Source organism: Phyllostomus discolor, chromosome 4 (genome assembly GCF_004126475.2).
Source record: "Phyllostomus discolor isolate MPI-MPIP mPhyDis1 chromosome 4, mPhyDis1.pri.v3, whole genome shotgun sequence".
In the NCBI taxonomy this organism is placed as follows: domain Eukaryota; kingdom Metazoa; phylum Chordata; class Mammalia; order Chiroptera; family Phyllostomidae; genus Phyllostomus; species Phyllostomus discolor.
In genome coordinates, this window is record NC_040906.2 from 101,959,622 (window position 1) to 101,972,198 (window position 12,577).

The 12,577-nt window shown below is 54.2% G+C and overlaps 1 protein-coding gene across 3 annotated transcripts in view; it reads left to right on the forward strand.

Annotated features, from left to right (window-relative positions):
• Positions 1-12,577, forward strand: part of MYO7B (myosin VIIB) — a 101,111-nt gene that overhangs the window by 84,435 nt on the left and 4,099 nt on the right. For all 3 annotated transcript variants that reach the window (XM_036023705.1, XM_036023708.1, XM_036023707.1), the window contains 12 exons: positions 587-760; positions 1,637-1,864; positions 3,048-3,215; positions 5,930-6,047; positions 6,135-6,261; positions 7,336-7,502; positions 8,524-8,705; positions 9,630-9,760; positions 10,073-10,230; positions 10,437-10,590; positions 11,018-11,173; positions 12,253-12,358. In XM_036023705.1, coding sequence (XP_035879598.1) covers positions 587-760; positions 1,637-1,864; positions 3,048-3,215; positions 5,930-6,047; positions 6,135-6,261; positions 7,336-7,502; positions 8,524-8,705; positions 9,630-9,760; positions 10,073-10,230; positions 10,437-10,590; positions 11,018-11,173; positions 12,253-12,358 — 1,869 coding nt within the window. The remainder of the gene's footprint in view (positions 1-586; positions 761-1,636; positions 1,865-3,047; positions 3,216-5,929; positions 6,048-6,134; positions 6,262-7,335; positions 7,503-8,523; positions 8,706-9,629; positions 9,761-10,072; positions 10,231-10,436; positions 10,591-11,017; positions 11,174-12,252; positions 12,359-12,577) is intronic.

Consider the following 12,577-nt stretch of genomic DNA (forward strand, 5'->3'; position numbering starts at 1 on the left):
GAGGCCCCTCCTGCATCCTGCTATACTCATGGTTCCTGAAAGGCCCTCACTCCCTGTGTCCCTTGGTGCCCCATACTGGGGTCCTCTTTTGCTATACTTTTTCCCATTCTCACCCTGCCACCCCACAGGGCCTCTCCTCTTCTCTTCCTCTACCTGCTCGGCTCATGAGCCCTGGAGTTGCACATGAAGTTGCAGCAGCTGTATGAGTGTGCTCACACCCTATTATACACAAAGGGAACTGTAGCTCCCATGCATCAAAAATGCTAGAGTCCATGACTCAGCAATGTCCAAGAGTTTTTCTGACCCTCTGTGAGTCTCAGTCACTCAACCTCCCAGAGCTCAGGGTTCTCATGTTAGAGGGGAACCTTTGCCTGAAGGTGGCACCCTGAAGACTGCTGAGGACCACCCATAGAAGCACACACACTACAGCAGCCTTGCTTTTGCTCCACCAGGTCCATCAGTGTAGCAGCCATATCTGATGGCCAGAACTTTGGGGAGAGAGGGAGGCAGTGGGCCAGCCTCTGGGACAGGCAGCTGAGCCCAGGGATATCTGGAGCAGAGGGACTGAGTCTTCATCTGTCCCCAGGCTGTCAAGTCCAAGAAACACATCCCAATCCAGGTCATCTTGGTGAATGGAGAGAACCTAACTCTCATGGTGGACTCAGCCTCAACATCTCGGGAAGTCTGCCTGCACATTGCCCGCAAGCAAGGCCTCATTGATCACTTGGGCTTTTCCCTCCAGGTTGCTGTGTATGATAAGGTACTGGCCACGGGTCCCACCCATCCATCCTCCATCTCCCTCACACACCCAGGTCAGCTCCAGACATTAAACCACACCAATCTGGCCATTGTTCTCCTTCCCAGATGACAAACACAGACATACACACTTACATGCCCACTCACACATGATCTGTCAGCACAGATACACTGATACACAGACACACACACACACTATCAGATACACATACTTACATATATACACACACATACACATGCATACACACTTACGTGCTCACTCATATACTTACATACTCACAGATACACACATACTCATACATGCACACTCACAGACTCACAAAAATGCTTCATCACCAGGTATCCTGTCCTCCTGCCCAGACACATTCTCAGCCCAGTGGCTGGCACTTGGCCCCAATGTCACGTTGCACACCTTGCTTGGCCCCTGCCACATCAGAGCAGCCCTCTCATACACAGACATCCACCAGCAATCACACATCCTGCCCTCCCCTTATGCTGGTAGCAGCACACTCCCATGTAGCAGATGCGGGGGCGGGGGGACCACCTGGTACAGCTCCACCTGGCTCACATTTTCATCCATCAAGATGCCCACAGTCTCAGCCTCACTCACACCAACCAGCCAGTCTAGTGTACCACCCTAGCCATGGCGGCCATGGCGTCAGTCCCCACCTCCCTTGGGAGGGGCCAGTGGGGAGGAGTGTCAGAATGATAGACTAGCTATACCCCTATGTGGAGAGACTGGCAGGCATCCAGAGGGACTCCTGTCCCCTAGGAATCCAGAGTGGGTTGCTGAGCATACCTTCACATGTGCTGAGAGTGGACATCCCCATGAGGCCTGTACATAGCAGCCCTAATTCTTATTGCCCTGCTCTGGCCTCAGTTCTGGTCCCTGGGCAGTGGGCGTGACCATGTGATGGATGCCATTGGCCAGTGTGAGCAACTGGCCCGAGAGAGGGGTGAGAGTGAGCGCCACTCGCCCTGGCGCCTCTACTTCCGGAAGGAGTTCTTTACCCCCTGGCATGATTCCCAAGAGGACGCTGTCAGCACTGAGCTCATTTACCGCCAAGTTCTGCATGGAGTCTGGTCCGGCGAGTACAGCTTTGAGAAGGTGAGGGGGTACCACAGCTGTCAGGGCCTGGGATTGACCCACCATAGCCTTGCGGGGCAGGCCACAGGGGTTGTGGAGGCCAAAGCAGGGCAGGCCTAAGGGATGTGCAGGGGTAGAAGCAGAGACAGGGGGTCTAGGGATATATGCATGGAATACAGGTCCCTAGGCCCCACTGCTGGGCCTCCATGTCCTTCCCTTGGGCCACAGGTTTGCTCATGCCTCTAGGGCCCATGTACAGGAGTGGGCAGGGGAAAGTCTCTCATCAGCCCCAGGCCTGCCTGGCCTCATTAATGACAGCTGTATATGGGGCAGTGGGGCCTGGTTTTAAGGATGTGGCCTTGAAGCCCTAGCACTAGTTGAAGTCCTGCCTGTGCCTCTTCCTTGCATTGTGACCTTGGAGAGGTCTAGCTGAGAGCCTCAGGCCCTCAGCTAGAAAGTACAGAGCCCTTTGTATGGTTGTAAGAATTGAGGGAGGGGAGAGCATGCACCTGAGCCCTGAGAGAGCAGTGCACCTACTCAGCTGGTACAGATCTCCCTGTGCCTGAATCAGGAGGAAGATGCTCTCAGGACTCCTGGAAGCCTTCCTGGAGTGGAGCAGTGGAGCAGTGGGCAAGGAGAGTCAGGGGTTAGGGGTACAGGAGCCCAGAAGGCAGGCAGCCACAGGATTTTGGTCTCCCAGGAGCACAGGGCAACTTTACACCTGTGGGGCCCCTGGAGCAGGAAATCTGTTCTGGGTGCCTCACACAAGGTCTCACTCAATTGAGTTCTTGCAGAAGACCTTCAGGGTGGCCACTAGTTACCTTTGACAAGTGAGGACTGGGTAAGACAGAGTGAAGAACTTGCCCACATTCACCCCACACAGCCAGTGATGTCAGGGTTCCACCTGGGCCTCCTCTACCTCCTCGTGGCTTCCTGAGGGCTAGGAGAGGAGCACAGGGAACATCCCTTGTTAGGGCCCAGTCAAGGGCATATGGTGAGTCCACCCACTGAGCTGGGGAAAGGGCAAGTTCTGCCTGGAGGAGGTCTGAGGCCTGGTGGCTGTTCATGCTCCTGGTTCTTGCCTGAGTGCTGGTCATTTCTACTGTGCTGGGGGTGAGCACTGGGGCACCATCAGAGGTGTCACAGGAGAGGGAATGCTCTCACTTGTCCTCCCTTACCTGAATGTCTGCCCTGGGCTGTGCAGGAGGAAGAGCTCGTGGAGCTGCTGGCCCGGCACTGCTATGTGCAGCTCGGCGCCTCGCTTGGGAGAGAGGCAGTCCAGGAGCTTCTGCCCAGCTGCATCCCCTCCAAACTGTACAGGACCAAGCCCCTGGAGCAGTGGGCTAGCCTTGTCACTGCTGCCCATGCCAAGGTCAGCCCCCATGGAGCCCTGGCTCTTCTCTGGGGGGTGGGAGCCTAGAGAGGATGGGACCCTCCCTATGAGTCCCCTACCCACTGGGAACAGGAACTTTAACTTGACACATAGCATAGCTCTGTGTCTTTAGGTTTAACCAAATTCCTTTAGTTCAGCTCCCTATCACAGGCCCATCCATGCTCCCTCCTCCTTTCAAGCTGACTTCTTGGGTCCATGCAGCTTATCCCGTACTGGTCTCTACTGCAGTGTCTGCCCAGGCCCTAGCCTTTGGCACAAGTGGGCATCCAGTGACTGACCTGACCACACCCTTGCCTCTGCACTACCCTGCCCTGTCCTGACCCCTCTCTGGGCCTTGCATGCTCTGTTCAGGCTCTGGAAAGTAGAGAGGGCTGCCTCTCTTTCCCCCTGCTTGGTCATCCTGCACCATGTGCATATGGCTCCCCCTGGGGGCTCACAACCTCCTCCCCATGCCTCTACTCACTCCACTGGCCCCCACACCAGTGCAGGTTTCTGCTGCTCCATAACTTTCACCTGAAGAGGGGACAGCAAAGACATACCATCTAATTCACAATCCCCTGGCCTCTCTTCCCCTCCCTACAAGGATAGGCCTTCCCAGACCTGGCCCTCTGTCAGAGCCTTCCTCTTGTGCTGAGCTCTGCATCAGGCATGAGGGAACACAGGCATCTCTGAGGCACCAGACAAGGCTTGATGCCACTGCTGCAGGAGAGCTGTGTGGGGAATGATGGAGGATGATGAAACCCTTTAGTTAAAGCTTCCCCCAATTCCATCCTCCCTATGGCGCTGTGGACCAAGAAAGGACAGGATAGGGAGTGGGGAAGAAGAGAGCTTAGTGTCTGCTCATCAGGGATTGACAGCCCAATGGCAGGGAGATAAGCCCCAGCTAAGTGGTTCCAGTAGGAGGGCCCAATCAGATTCAGAGAAGGACATTGCAGAGGACCAAGTGATGCCATCTCCTTTCTGCCACTCAAAAGGTAACCTGAAGTGGGCCATGGACAAGGGTCCTGTGTGCCTGTGGTTTGGGAAATACTATTTTTCTGTTCTGCTCTTAGGGAGTCCCAGTGACGTGTTCATGCAGTAGAAAGTCTGACTGTTTTATCCAATATTTCCCAAACATATTTGGCCATAGAAGCCTTGTTCCACAGACATTCACTTGCACTCCTTGGGAACACTCCTGTGCCAGCATTTGGGGCAGCAGAGCCCCTTTTGAGTTTTTATGGTGTTCCCCAGCTTGGGAAGATGTGTTTGCAAGAGAGATTCAGACTCTGGGGAGCATATATGAGAAGGAGGGGAACCAGAGGCATACACGAACCTAAATGATCATGAGTAAGAAGTGGCTTTCCTTTGGGAAGGGGGAGTTGGGCTGAGGGTAAAGAATTAGATTTTCCCTCACCATTTTTTTCCAAAGTGGACGTAGTTTCAATGATTTTTTTTCATTAAACCCTTCAAACACATACATCACCAAATAAATCAGAAAATATAGCCAACACAAAAAGTGAAATCATCATATATCAAGCTTAATATTGTGATATATGCCCTTCCAGACTTCTTTATTCACATGGACACAAATGAGATATGAATATGATAGAAAGATCTTTTAAAAATAAAAAGATCATATTCTATGATAATTTTCAAATTGTTTCTTCACTTGACCCCATAGTATGGAGCCATGTTTCCATGTCCCTACATACTGACCTTTATATTCATTTGACTGAGTGCATAGTATATATTAATGAATTATAATTCACTTTTTTGATTCCTAGTTATGAATGTTAAGGTCATTTACCATTTCTGACTATTTAAACAACAAGGTGAACAACTTTGTAGAAATAACTTTTATACACTTGATTTATTCATCAGGATAAATTCCTATAAAAGGGATTTCAGAGTGTATGAACATTCTAAAATATTTGATGTATGTGGCATATTGCCAAGTCACTCTTCAGATATGGCACATCAATTTATATTTCCCAAGTCAGTATGTGAATATTACCCAACTGATATTTAAAGTAGAAACAAAAGAAATATTTTATTCAACAAACAGTAAAAAGAAAGTTCAGTCATACATACAGAGAAGTGGAGATGGGGAGAGGAAAGGGTGAAGGAGGGGGAATAGCAAGAAAGAAAGAGGAAGGAAAGTGGAGATGGGGACTGGAGAGGGGAAGTTGAGGTAGAGGCCCCTGGAAAATGCTTCCCAAATATGTGAAAGTAGAAAGAGAGAGGTATCAAGGACACAGAGATACACACCAAGACAGGCCACATGTTCAGAACAAGATACAGACCCATGTGGCTTGTGTTGGCAAAAGCCCACCAGAGAACATAGACATGATCCTGCAGACACACCCGAATGTGTGCCACAGCCTTCCATGCAGCAGTAGCAAGCAGCAACCAGGCCCTGCAGCTCACTGGCATCCTGATGCTGAAAGAAGAAAACTTCCCTCCCTTCTCAGAATCATCCATGAAGGGTCCTACCCCAGGGCAGGTAAAATAGGGCTTCATCAGCTCCCTAGCCGTCCCACGCAGTCCTCACTAGGCACTGACTCTACTGTAGGTAGGGGCTTCAAAGAACGATCCAGCAAATAAGTTCCTGGGCACCAAGTGAATATTAGCTGGAGTGGGGAGGGGATGGGGTTACACCCCTGTTGAGAGATGTGAGAGGAGTGATAGTGGTGACACACCGTGTCCCTGAGCAGGCACCATACACCCAGAAGCGGGCTATGCCACGGGATGTGCAAGAGCAGGTGGTGGATGCCGCCCGCCTGCAGTGGCCACTGCTCTTCTCCAGACTCTTTGAAGTCACCACCTTCTCTGGTAATGGCAAATGATGGGGTGAGGGGCGCGGGTGAGGACCCCTACCCAGGGCCAGCTCATGCTTCACACTCTGTCTCCTCTGGCCAGGACCCCAACTGCCCAAAACTCAGTTGATCTTGGCTGTTAATTGGAAGGGGCTGTATTTCCTGGACCAGAAGGAGCGAACACTCCTAGAACTCTCTTTCCCAGAGGTCATGAGTCTGATCACCAACAGGTGGGTGCCCCCAAAGAAGATGCTCAGATCTTTCTCTCCTCAAAGCTTAGTCCTTGGGGCTTCAGGAGAGATGGAGAGAGGGAGGCATATTGATCCTGGGAGCCCAGGTGGAGTACAGGGATGAAGACTGATGTGTACAGTGTGGTGGCCATTGGACATTGGGCCCTACCCTCTTCTGTCTCTGGCCACACTACCCTGCCCATGAGGTACTGTGTCTGTGGATTCTGCATTGCCCTCTCAGCCTCTCTTTACACCCACATCCTCCTGGAAGGGGCACACGGTCTTGCAGCCTTTTGGGTGTATATTCCTTATAGGTTCTTTCCTTCTCACTGGTCATACAGAAGGTATAAGCCATCTAGAAGAATTGAGGGACAGGGCCTGGGTGCCTAGGTGTGTGCAAGGTCACATGGCCATGCTAAAGTGGCCTTGCAGGCCAGGCTGGGCCCAGCCACCTACCCTCAAGGTTCTCTGTGGTTCTCATCTCCTGGGAATGCCTCCAAGCCCTTTGGGAAGGCTGGCCTGAGTCCTGAAGAGCCCCTTCAGTTAAAGCCCCCAGGTTGGCATAACCATTATAATCATTACCACTGGGTGCAGGGCACACACTGGCTACCACTTCCTGAGGCTGACCATGCTAGGCACATTACTGTCTGCCATGAAGTCCTCACAGCATCACCCAGCTTGCACATGAACAAACTGAGGCATGCAGAGGAGCAGAGGCTGGGTGTCTCACCCAAGCTCACCAAAGCTGGCGCCTCATCTTAGTTCCAACTCAGTTCTTTGCTGTGTCCCTCTGGTGGCCCTGCACACTGGCCACCTCATTACCTACCCAGAGCTGACCCCAGGTACCACCAACTGCCTCTGAGGTCCCATGGACCCTGAGCTGTGGCTGTCTTTTGTCCACCACACAGTGCTGCCTGGGGTCTGGGCCAACCCTAGCCCTGCTGGTGGCCCTGCACAAGTCATTGTGTCTCCTCATCTGTAACTCAGGAGGGTCGCCCTTAACAAGGCTGTTGAGTGGCAGAAATGGAAAGGGCAGAAGAGGCCTTCAGTCATGTGGTGTTTTTGTCCCCTCAGGGAGGCCCAGGGTGGACAGAGGCTGTTGCTGTCCACACTACATGAAGAGGAGTATGAGTTTATGTCCCCCAGCAGTGTGGCCATCGCCGAGTTGGTAGCCATGTTTCTGGAGGGCCTGAAGGAGAGATCCGTGTTCGCTATGGCCCTGCAGGACCAGAAGGCCACAGGTGCCTGGCCGGGTGGGGTGTGAGTGTGGTTGGTGAAAAGGAAACTTGCTCATCTTCATGTTGTCGCAGCCATGTGACAAGGAGCAGGGCTCAGGGACTTGAGCAGGGAAATGGAGAAAGGACCGTAAAACACTGAGGGGGTAGCTTTGGGCAAAACCCTACCTTCCACAAAATGAGGGGTTAAAGAAGGTGATCTCCACCCCTCCAAGGCCACCCTAGCTGAGGACTGTACCAAGGGAAGTGTGGGAAGGGCCTAGCCTCTCCCCCTGCAGAGAACAGCCTGCCACGGGCCTGTAGTTTGAGCACCACCGCCACAGCCATCCTGTTACCCCATTTTACAGACAGGGAACCAGAAGCTCAGAAAAGGGAAGCAGCTTGTCCAGAATCACACAGCTCAGGGGAAGAGAGATTTGAACCCTACATCTAGTTCTCAAGTCCTGTAGGAGCTGAGCACTCGTGGAAAATTGGCGGAGCTGTTACTGCAGGGCTGGGGAAGGGAGTGAGGAGGCTCACTGGGATGTGGAGGCAGGGGCTGTGCTCGAGGCCTCACAGCAGTAAAAACCATCAGTCCTAAAACCTTATTGCTGCCACCCAGTCTGCCCCCACCACTGCCCCACAGAGAAAAGGACTTTTATCTCACTTTACAGATGAGGGTAACATGACACCTAGGCTGGCTTTGTGACTGCCAGCCTGGGCATTCCTTCCCTTGTTGGCACACCTCTTGCCTCACAGGCCACAGCTCCTGGTCAGGTCTCTGAGCAGGTCTCCCAAGGTAGGGCCATGGTCAGAGCTCCCCAGCCCCTACCCACTAGGTTCTGGGCCTATCCAAGCCCTTGGGAGCCCAAGCTCTGCGAATCCTGCCACCACTCCCATCAGAGTGGCCTGGGCCCTCAGTTCTATGTCTCAGCTCCCTCATCTCTCAATAAAGACAACCCATAAAATTCCAGCATACCACAGGCTTTGCAGGCTCATTGGTAAATTGTGAATTTTCTGCCCTTGTGTGTGTAACCTGGATTTGCAGATGACGCCACCCTCCTGCCCTTTAAAAAGGGGGACTTGCTGATCCTGACCAAGAAGCAGGGACTGTTGGCCTCTGAGAACTGGATCCTGGGCCAGAACCACAGGACAGGCAAGACAGGGCTGATGCTTACCACCCATCTCTACATCATCCCAACAGTCACCAAGCCCTCTGCACAGCTGCTGGTAACCCATCTTCAATCAGGGCATCATGAGCACATGGGAAATGGCCAGGATGCCCTTCTGGGGGTCCTAGCTCAAGGGCCTGTATCCTACCTCACTGAGGGCCATGAGGGCCACCTGGGCATCAGGCCAGCCCTGCTCACTCCATTGTTCCTCTGGGGTGACCATGAAGCTGGTAGTGTCTATGCCATGTCCAGCACAGTGCTTGACAGTTCATGGGAAGCTCAGGAGGTGGGCATCCATTCCATCTCTCCTACCATGGGTGTGTCCTAGGAACAAACCCATGCCTTCCTCAGCCCCCGCCTCATTGAAACTCTGACTCAAGGGGGCTCGAGTCTCCCTACCCTTAAGAACCAGTCCACTCCAGCCCCTGAGAGCAGCCTTACTGGGAAGTAGGACAAGTAGACATTCCAACATGCATATATTGAGTGCCAACTGTCTATCCCATGTCTGCAATACAGAATTGACCACAACAGGGACCCTGCCCTCAAGGAGCACTGGGGCAAGTGATCGACTGATAGCCACCAACAAACAGCACTGGTTGTTATGAAAGCAAATAATAGGGTGGAGTTTACCCTGTCTGTTAGGCATCACTGAGGTAGTGACATTTGTGTGTAGCCTAAAGGAGGTTCATACTTCCAGCCTGGCAGCAGGGCCAGGTGGCATATGCCCCTGAAGAGAGGCACTGTGGGGAAAGGGAGCCTGGGAAATCTAAGAAGCCCCTCCTAAGAGAAAGGAATCTGGCTCAGGGAGGTTGAGTCACTGGTCCTGGGTCACAATAGGTGATATAGGAGGAGTAGGCCCAGGACTGTTCAGGTCTGTGGCCCTGCCCCTCCTAAGTCACTAAGACAACTAGGTCAGGAAGAACCTATGGGGAGGGCCTTGTGGACAGTGGCTCCTGGCACCCACAGGCATGTGCCCCCACAGAGCTTGCTGGCCATGTCACCAGAGAAGCGGAAGCTGGCAGCTCAGGAGGGGCAACCGGCAGAACCACTGCCTGAGGAGCAGGCCAAGGAGAAGCTGCACACCCTGGAGACATTCTCCTATGAGTTTTTTAGGTGCTCACCATGCCCCACAAGTCCCAGTCAGCCCCTCTGAACTCCCTGAGAGCTTTGGGGAGGCCACAGAGGCAGGTGAGGTGTCCACCTGGGGAGAAGGTGACCCTATGAGCCTCCTACAACCACCCTGGAGGTTGGAGGGGGTGACCTGTGTCTCAGCTTAGTGCTGTGGATACAGATGGCACCTCCACAGGGACCCACACTGGAGTCTGGGTCTCCAGCCTGACTGTGCCAAACAGGAGGCAGATGGGGAGGAGACAGAGGAGCAGCAGGGCTAGAGATGGCCCTCACACCAGCCTCTATCTTTGACAGAGCCCTGGAGAAGGAGACAGTCAGCAGAGCCATGTACCCCCTGACCAGGTCCCGGGGCCACCTGTGGGCTCACTCCCCTGAGCCACTGCGGCAGCCTCTGCTCAAGCGTGTCCATGCCAACACGGAACTGTGGGACGTCAGTTGTCAGATCTTCATCGATATCCTTCCCTGGCTAGCCTGCCCCAGCTCCATGCCATCTCCATGGGCATGGAGCCCACCATCACCCCAAGAGGGGCCAGGTCTCACAGAACACAAGGCAGGGGCAGTGTGCAGTTCATAGGACTATTCAGGCGTCATGCAGGGTGGGGCTCAGGGTCAGTGTTGACAGACAACCACGCCAGCTTATTCTCCTTAATAGCCACACCCATTCTCAGGTACATGGGCGATTACCCCTCTCGGCAGGCCTGGACCTCCATGGAGCTCACTGACCAGATCTTCTCGTGGGCCCTCCAGGACACGGCTCTGCAGGATGAAGTCTACTGCCAGATCCTGAAGCAGCTGACACACAATACCAAGAGGTCTGCTGGGGATGGGGTGGGAATGGCTCCCAGAGGCTGTGCCCACTGTTCAGACAGGGAGGTGGCAGCTCCTGGAGGCGACACAGCCTGCTCAGGTACCTGCAGTAGCCGAGGGATGGGCTGGAACCCTGGTCTGTCCTGCTGACTTCTTGGAGTGATCAGGGCAGGAAGAGCAATGTACCTGTTTTGGGCTGTGCCTGCTGCCACCCTTGGCCTCTCTAAACTTCAGCATGACCCTCCACAGAATGGACATAGTAGCACCCCTCCCCAGCTAATGGGTATGAAAGCCTTCTTGGCCTTGAGCAGCTAGGTCATGGTCCTCCTTGCCCATGGCTGAGCATGCCTCATGTCCATCTCCCCAAGGTGCCTAGCTCACCTGACCTCTGGGAGGGGTTCTTCCTGGGCTGATGGACTCTGTCACCCCCAGGTATAGCGAAGAGCGGGGCTGGCAACTGCTATGGCTCTGCACTGGTCTCTTCTCGCCTGGCAAAGCGCTAATGCCCCACGTCCAGAAATTCATAGACACAAGGAGGACGAAGCTGCTGGCCCCTGACTGCAGCCGCCGCATCCAGAGGGTGCTGAGGTGAACCTGAAAGCTCCCATGACTGCCACCTGGAGATGCTGAGAGAGCCAGCTGGGCCCTTCAGGAGTTTGTGGCCCAGTGCAGCCAGATTCTGCATCCTCTGCAGAAGCTGGTGTCAGTTTGAGGAGGCAGGACCAAGTCCCTAGCCACTGGGGAGGAGGATGGAGAGTGAGGCTCAAGAGGGTCTCAGGGGGGTCTGGGTGGTCATGGAGGCTTCTGGTAGGTTCAGAACCTTGTGACTCAAAATTCTGAGGAGGCAGGAAAAGCCTGGACACACATGGGGAGGGGACCCAGCTGGCCAGGACTTCCAACACACTAGGTGGAGTGTTTTCTTGTTCTCATGGAGAATGGACATGGGGCAGGAAGGTCAGGGACTCCTGCAGGGCCTCTCTGAGGGTACCCACCTCCCCCCCACCCCCTACAACCAGGGCTGCCGCCACAAGCTCACCCTCTCTCACAGCTGCCTAACTGGGACCCACAGGGAATTGCCTGGAGGTCATAAGGTGACTTGTATACCCCAAGCCACCCATCCTCCCCTCCTAAGTCAGAAACCCACCCCTGCCAATCCATGTGCTGTCTTCTAACCCAGCCCACTTAGAGCCTGGCAGTTTTTCCTCAGCTCTCAGATCTCAGCCCCACTGCCTGTGCCCCTAGCTTGGACTTCTGGGGCTATGAGGGAGAGTAGGCTGGCCATGTGTGTGGCTACAACAGTGAGTGGCAGCCCTGATGGTAGAGGGGGAGGTGGGTACCCTCAGAGAGGCCCTGCAAGTGTCCCTGACCCTCCTGCCCCATGTCCATTCTTCATGAGAACAAGAAAACACCCCACCTGGTGTGTTGGAAGTCCTGGCCAGCTGGGTCCCCTCCCCATGTGTGTCCTAGGCTTTTTTCCTGCCTCCTCAGAACCTTGAGTCACAAGGGAAGTGAGTCTGGGTTGGCCTCTGCCATGTTCTCTGGGCCGCATGCTGAGCACTCCAGGCAGGGGCAGCCCCCTGGGAACCACCCCTCAGTAGTGGTGGCTGGGGATGGCCAGCAGGGTGGGGGACAGGGTGGCATGTGCAGTGTGCACTATCCTACTCTAGGGTGGGGCCCCGGAAGAAGCCCCCACACCAAGTCGAGGTGGAGGCCATAGAGCAGAACATCTCCCGCATCTGCCACAAGATCTACTTCCCCAACAACACCAGCGAGGTGAATCCCACCCCACCCCCTGCAGGAAACCCTGAGAAACTCTCTCCCCCTGCCCCATCACCTGTGTGCTACAATAGTGAACCGTGTGCGGTGCACCCTCATGTACTTCAGGCCAGTGCAGAGAGGGACAGTCCCCTCACCCTCCAGGGAGGCTACTAGTACAGTTCAAAGTCAGGACTGTCCCAAAGGTACAGAGGAACATTCTAGGCTGGGGCAGAA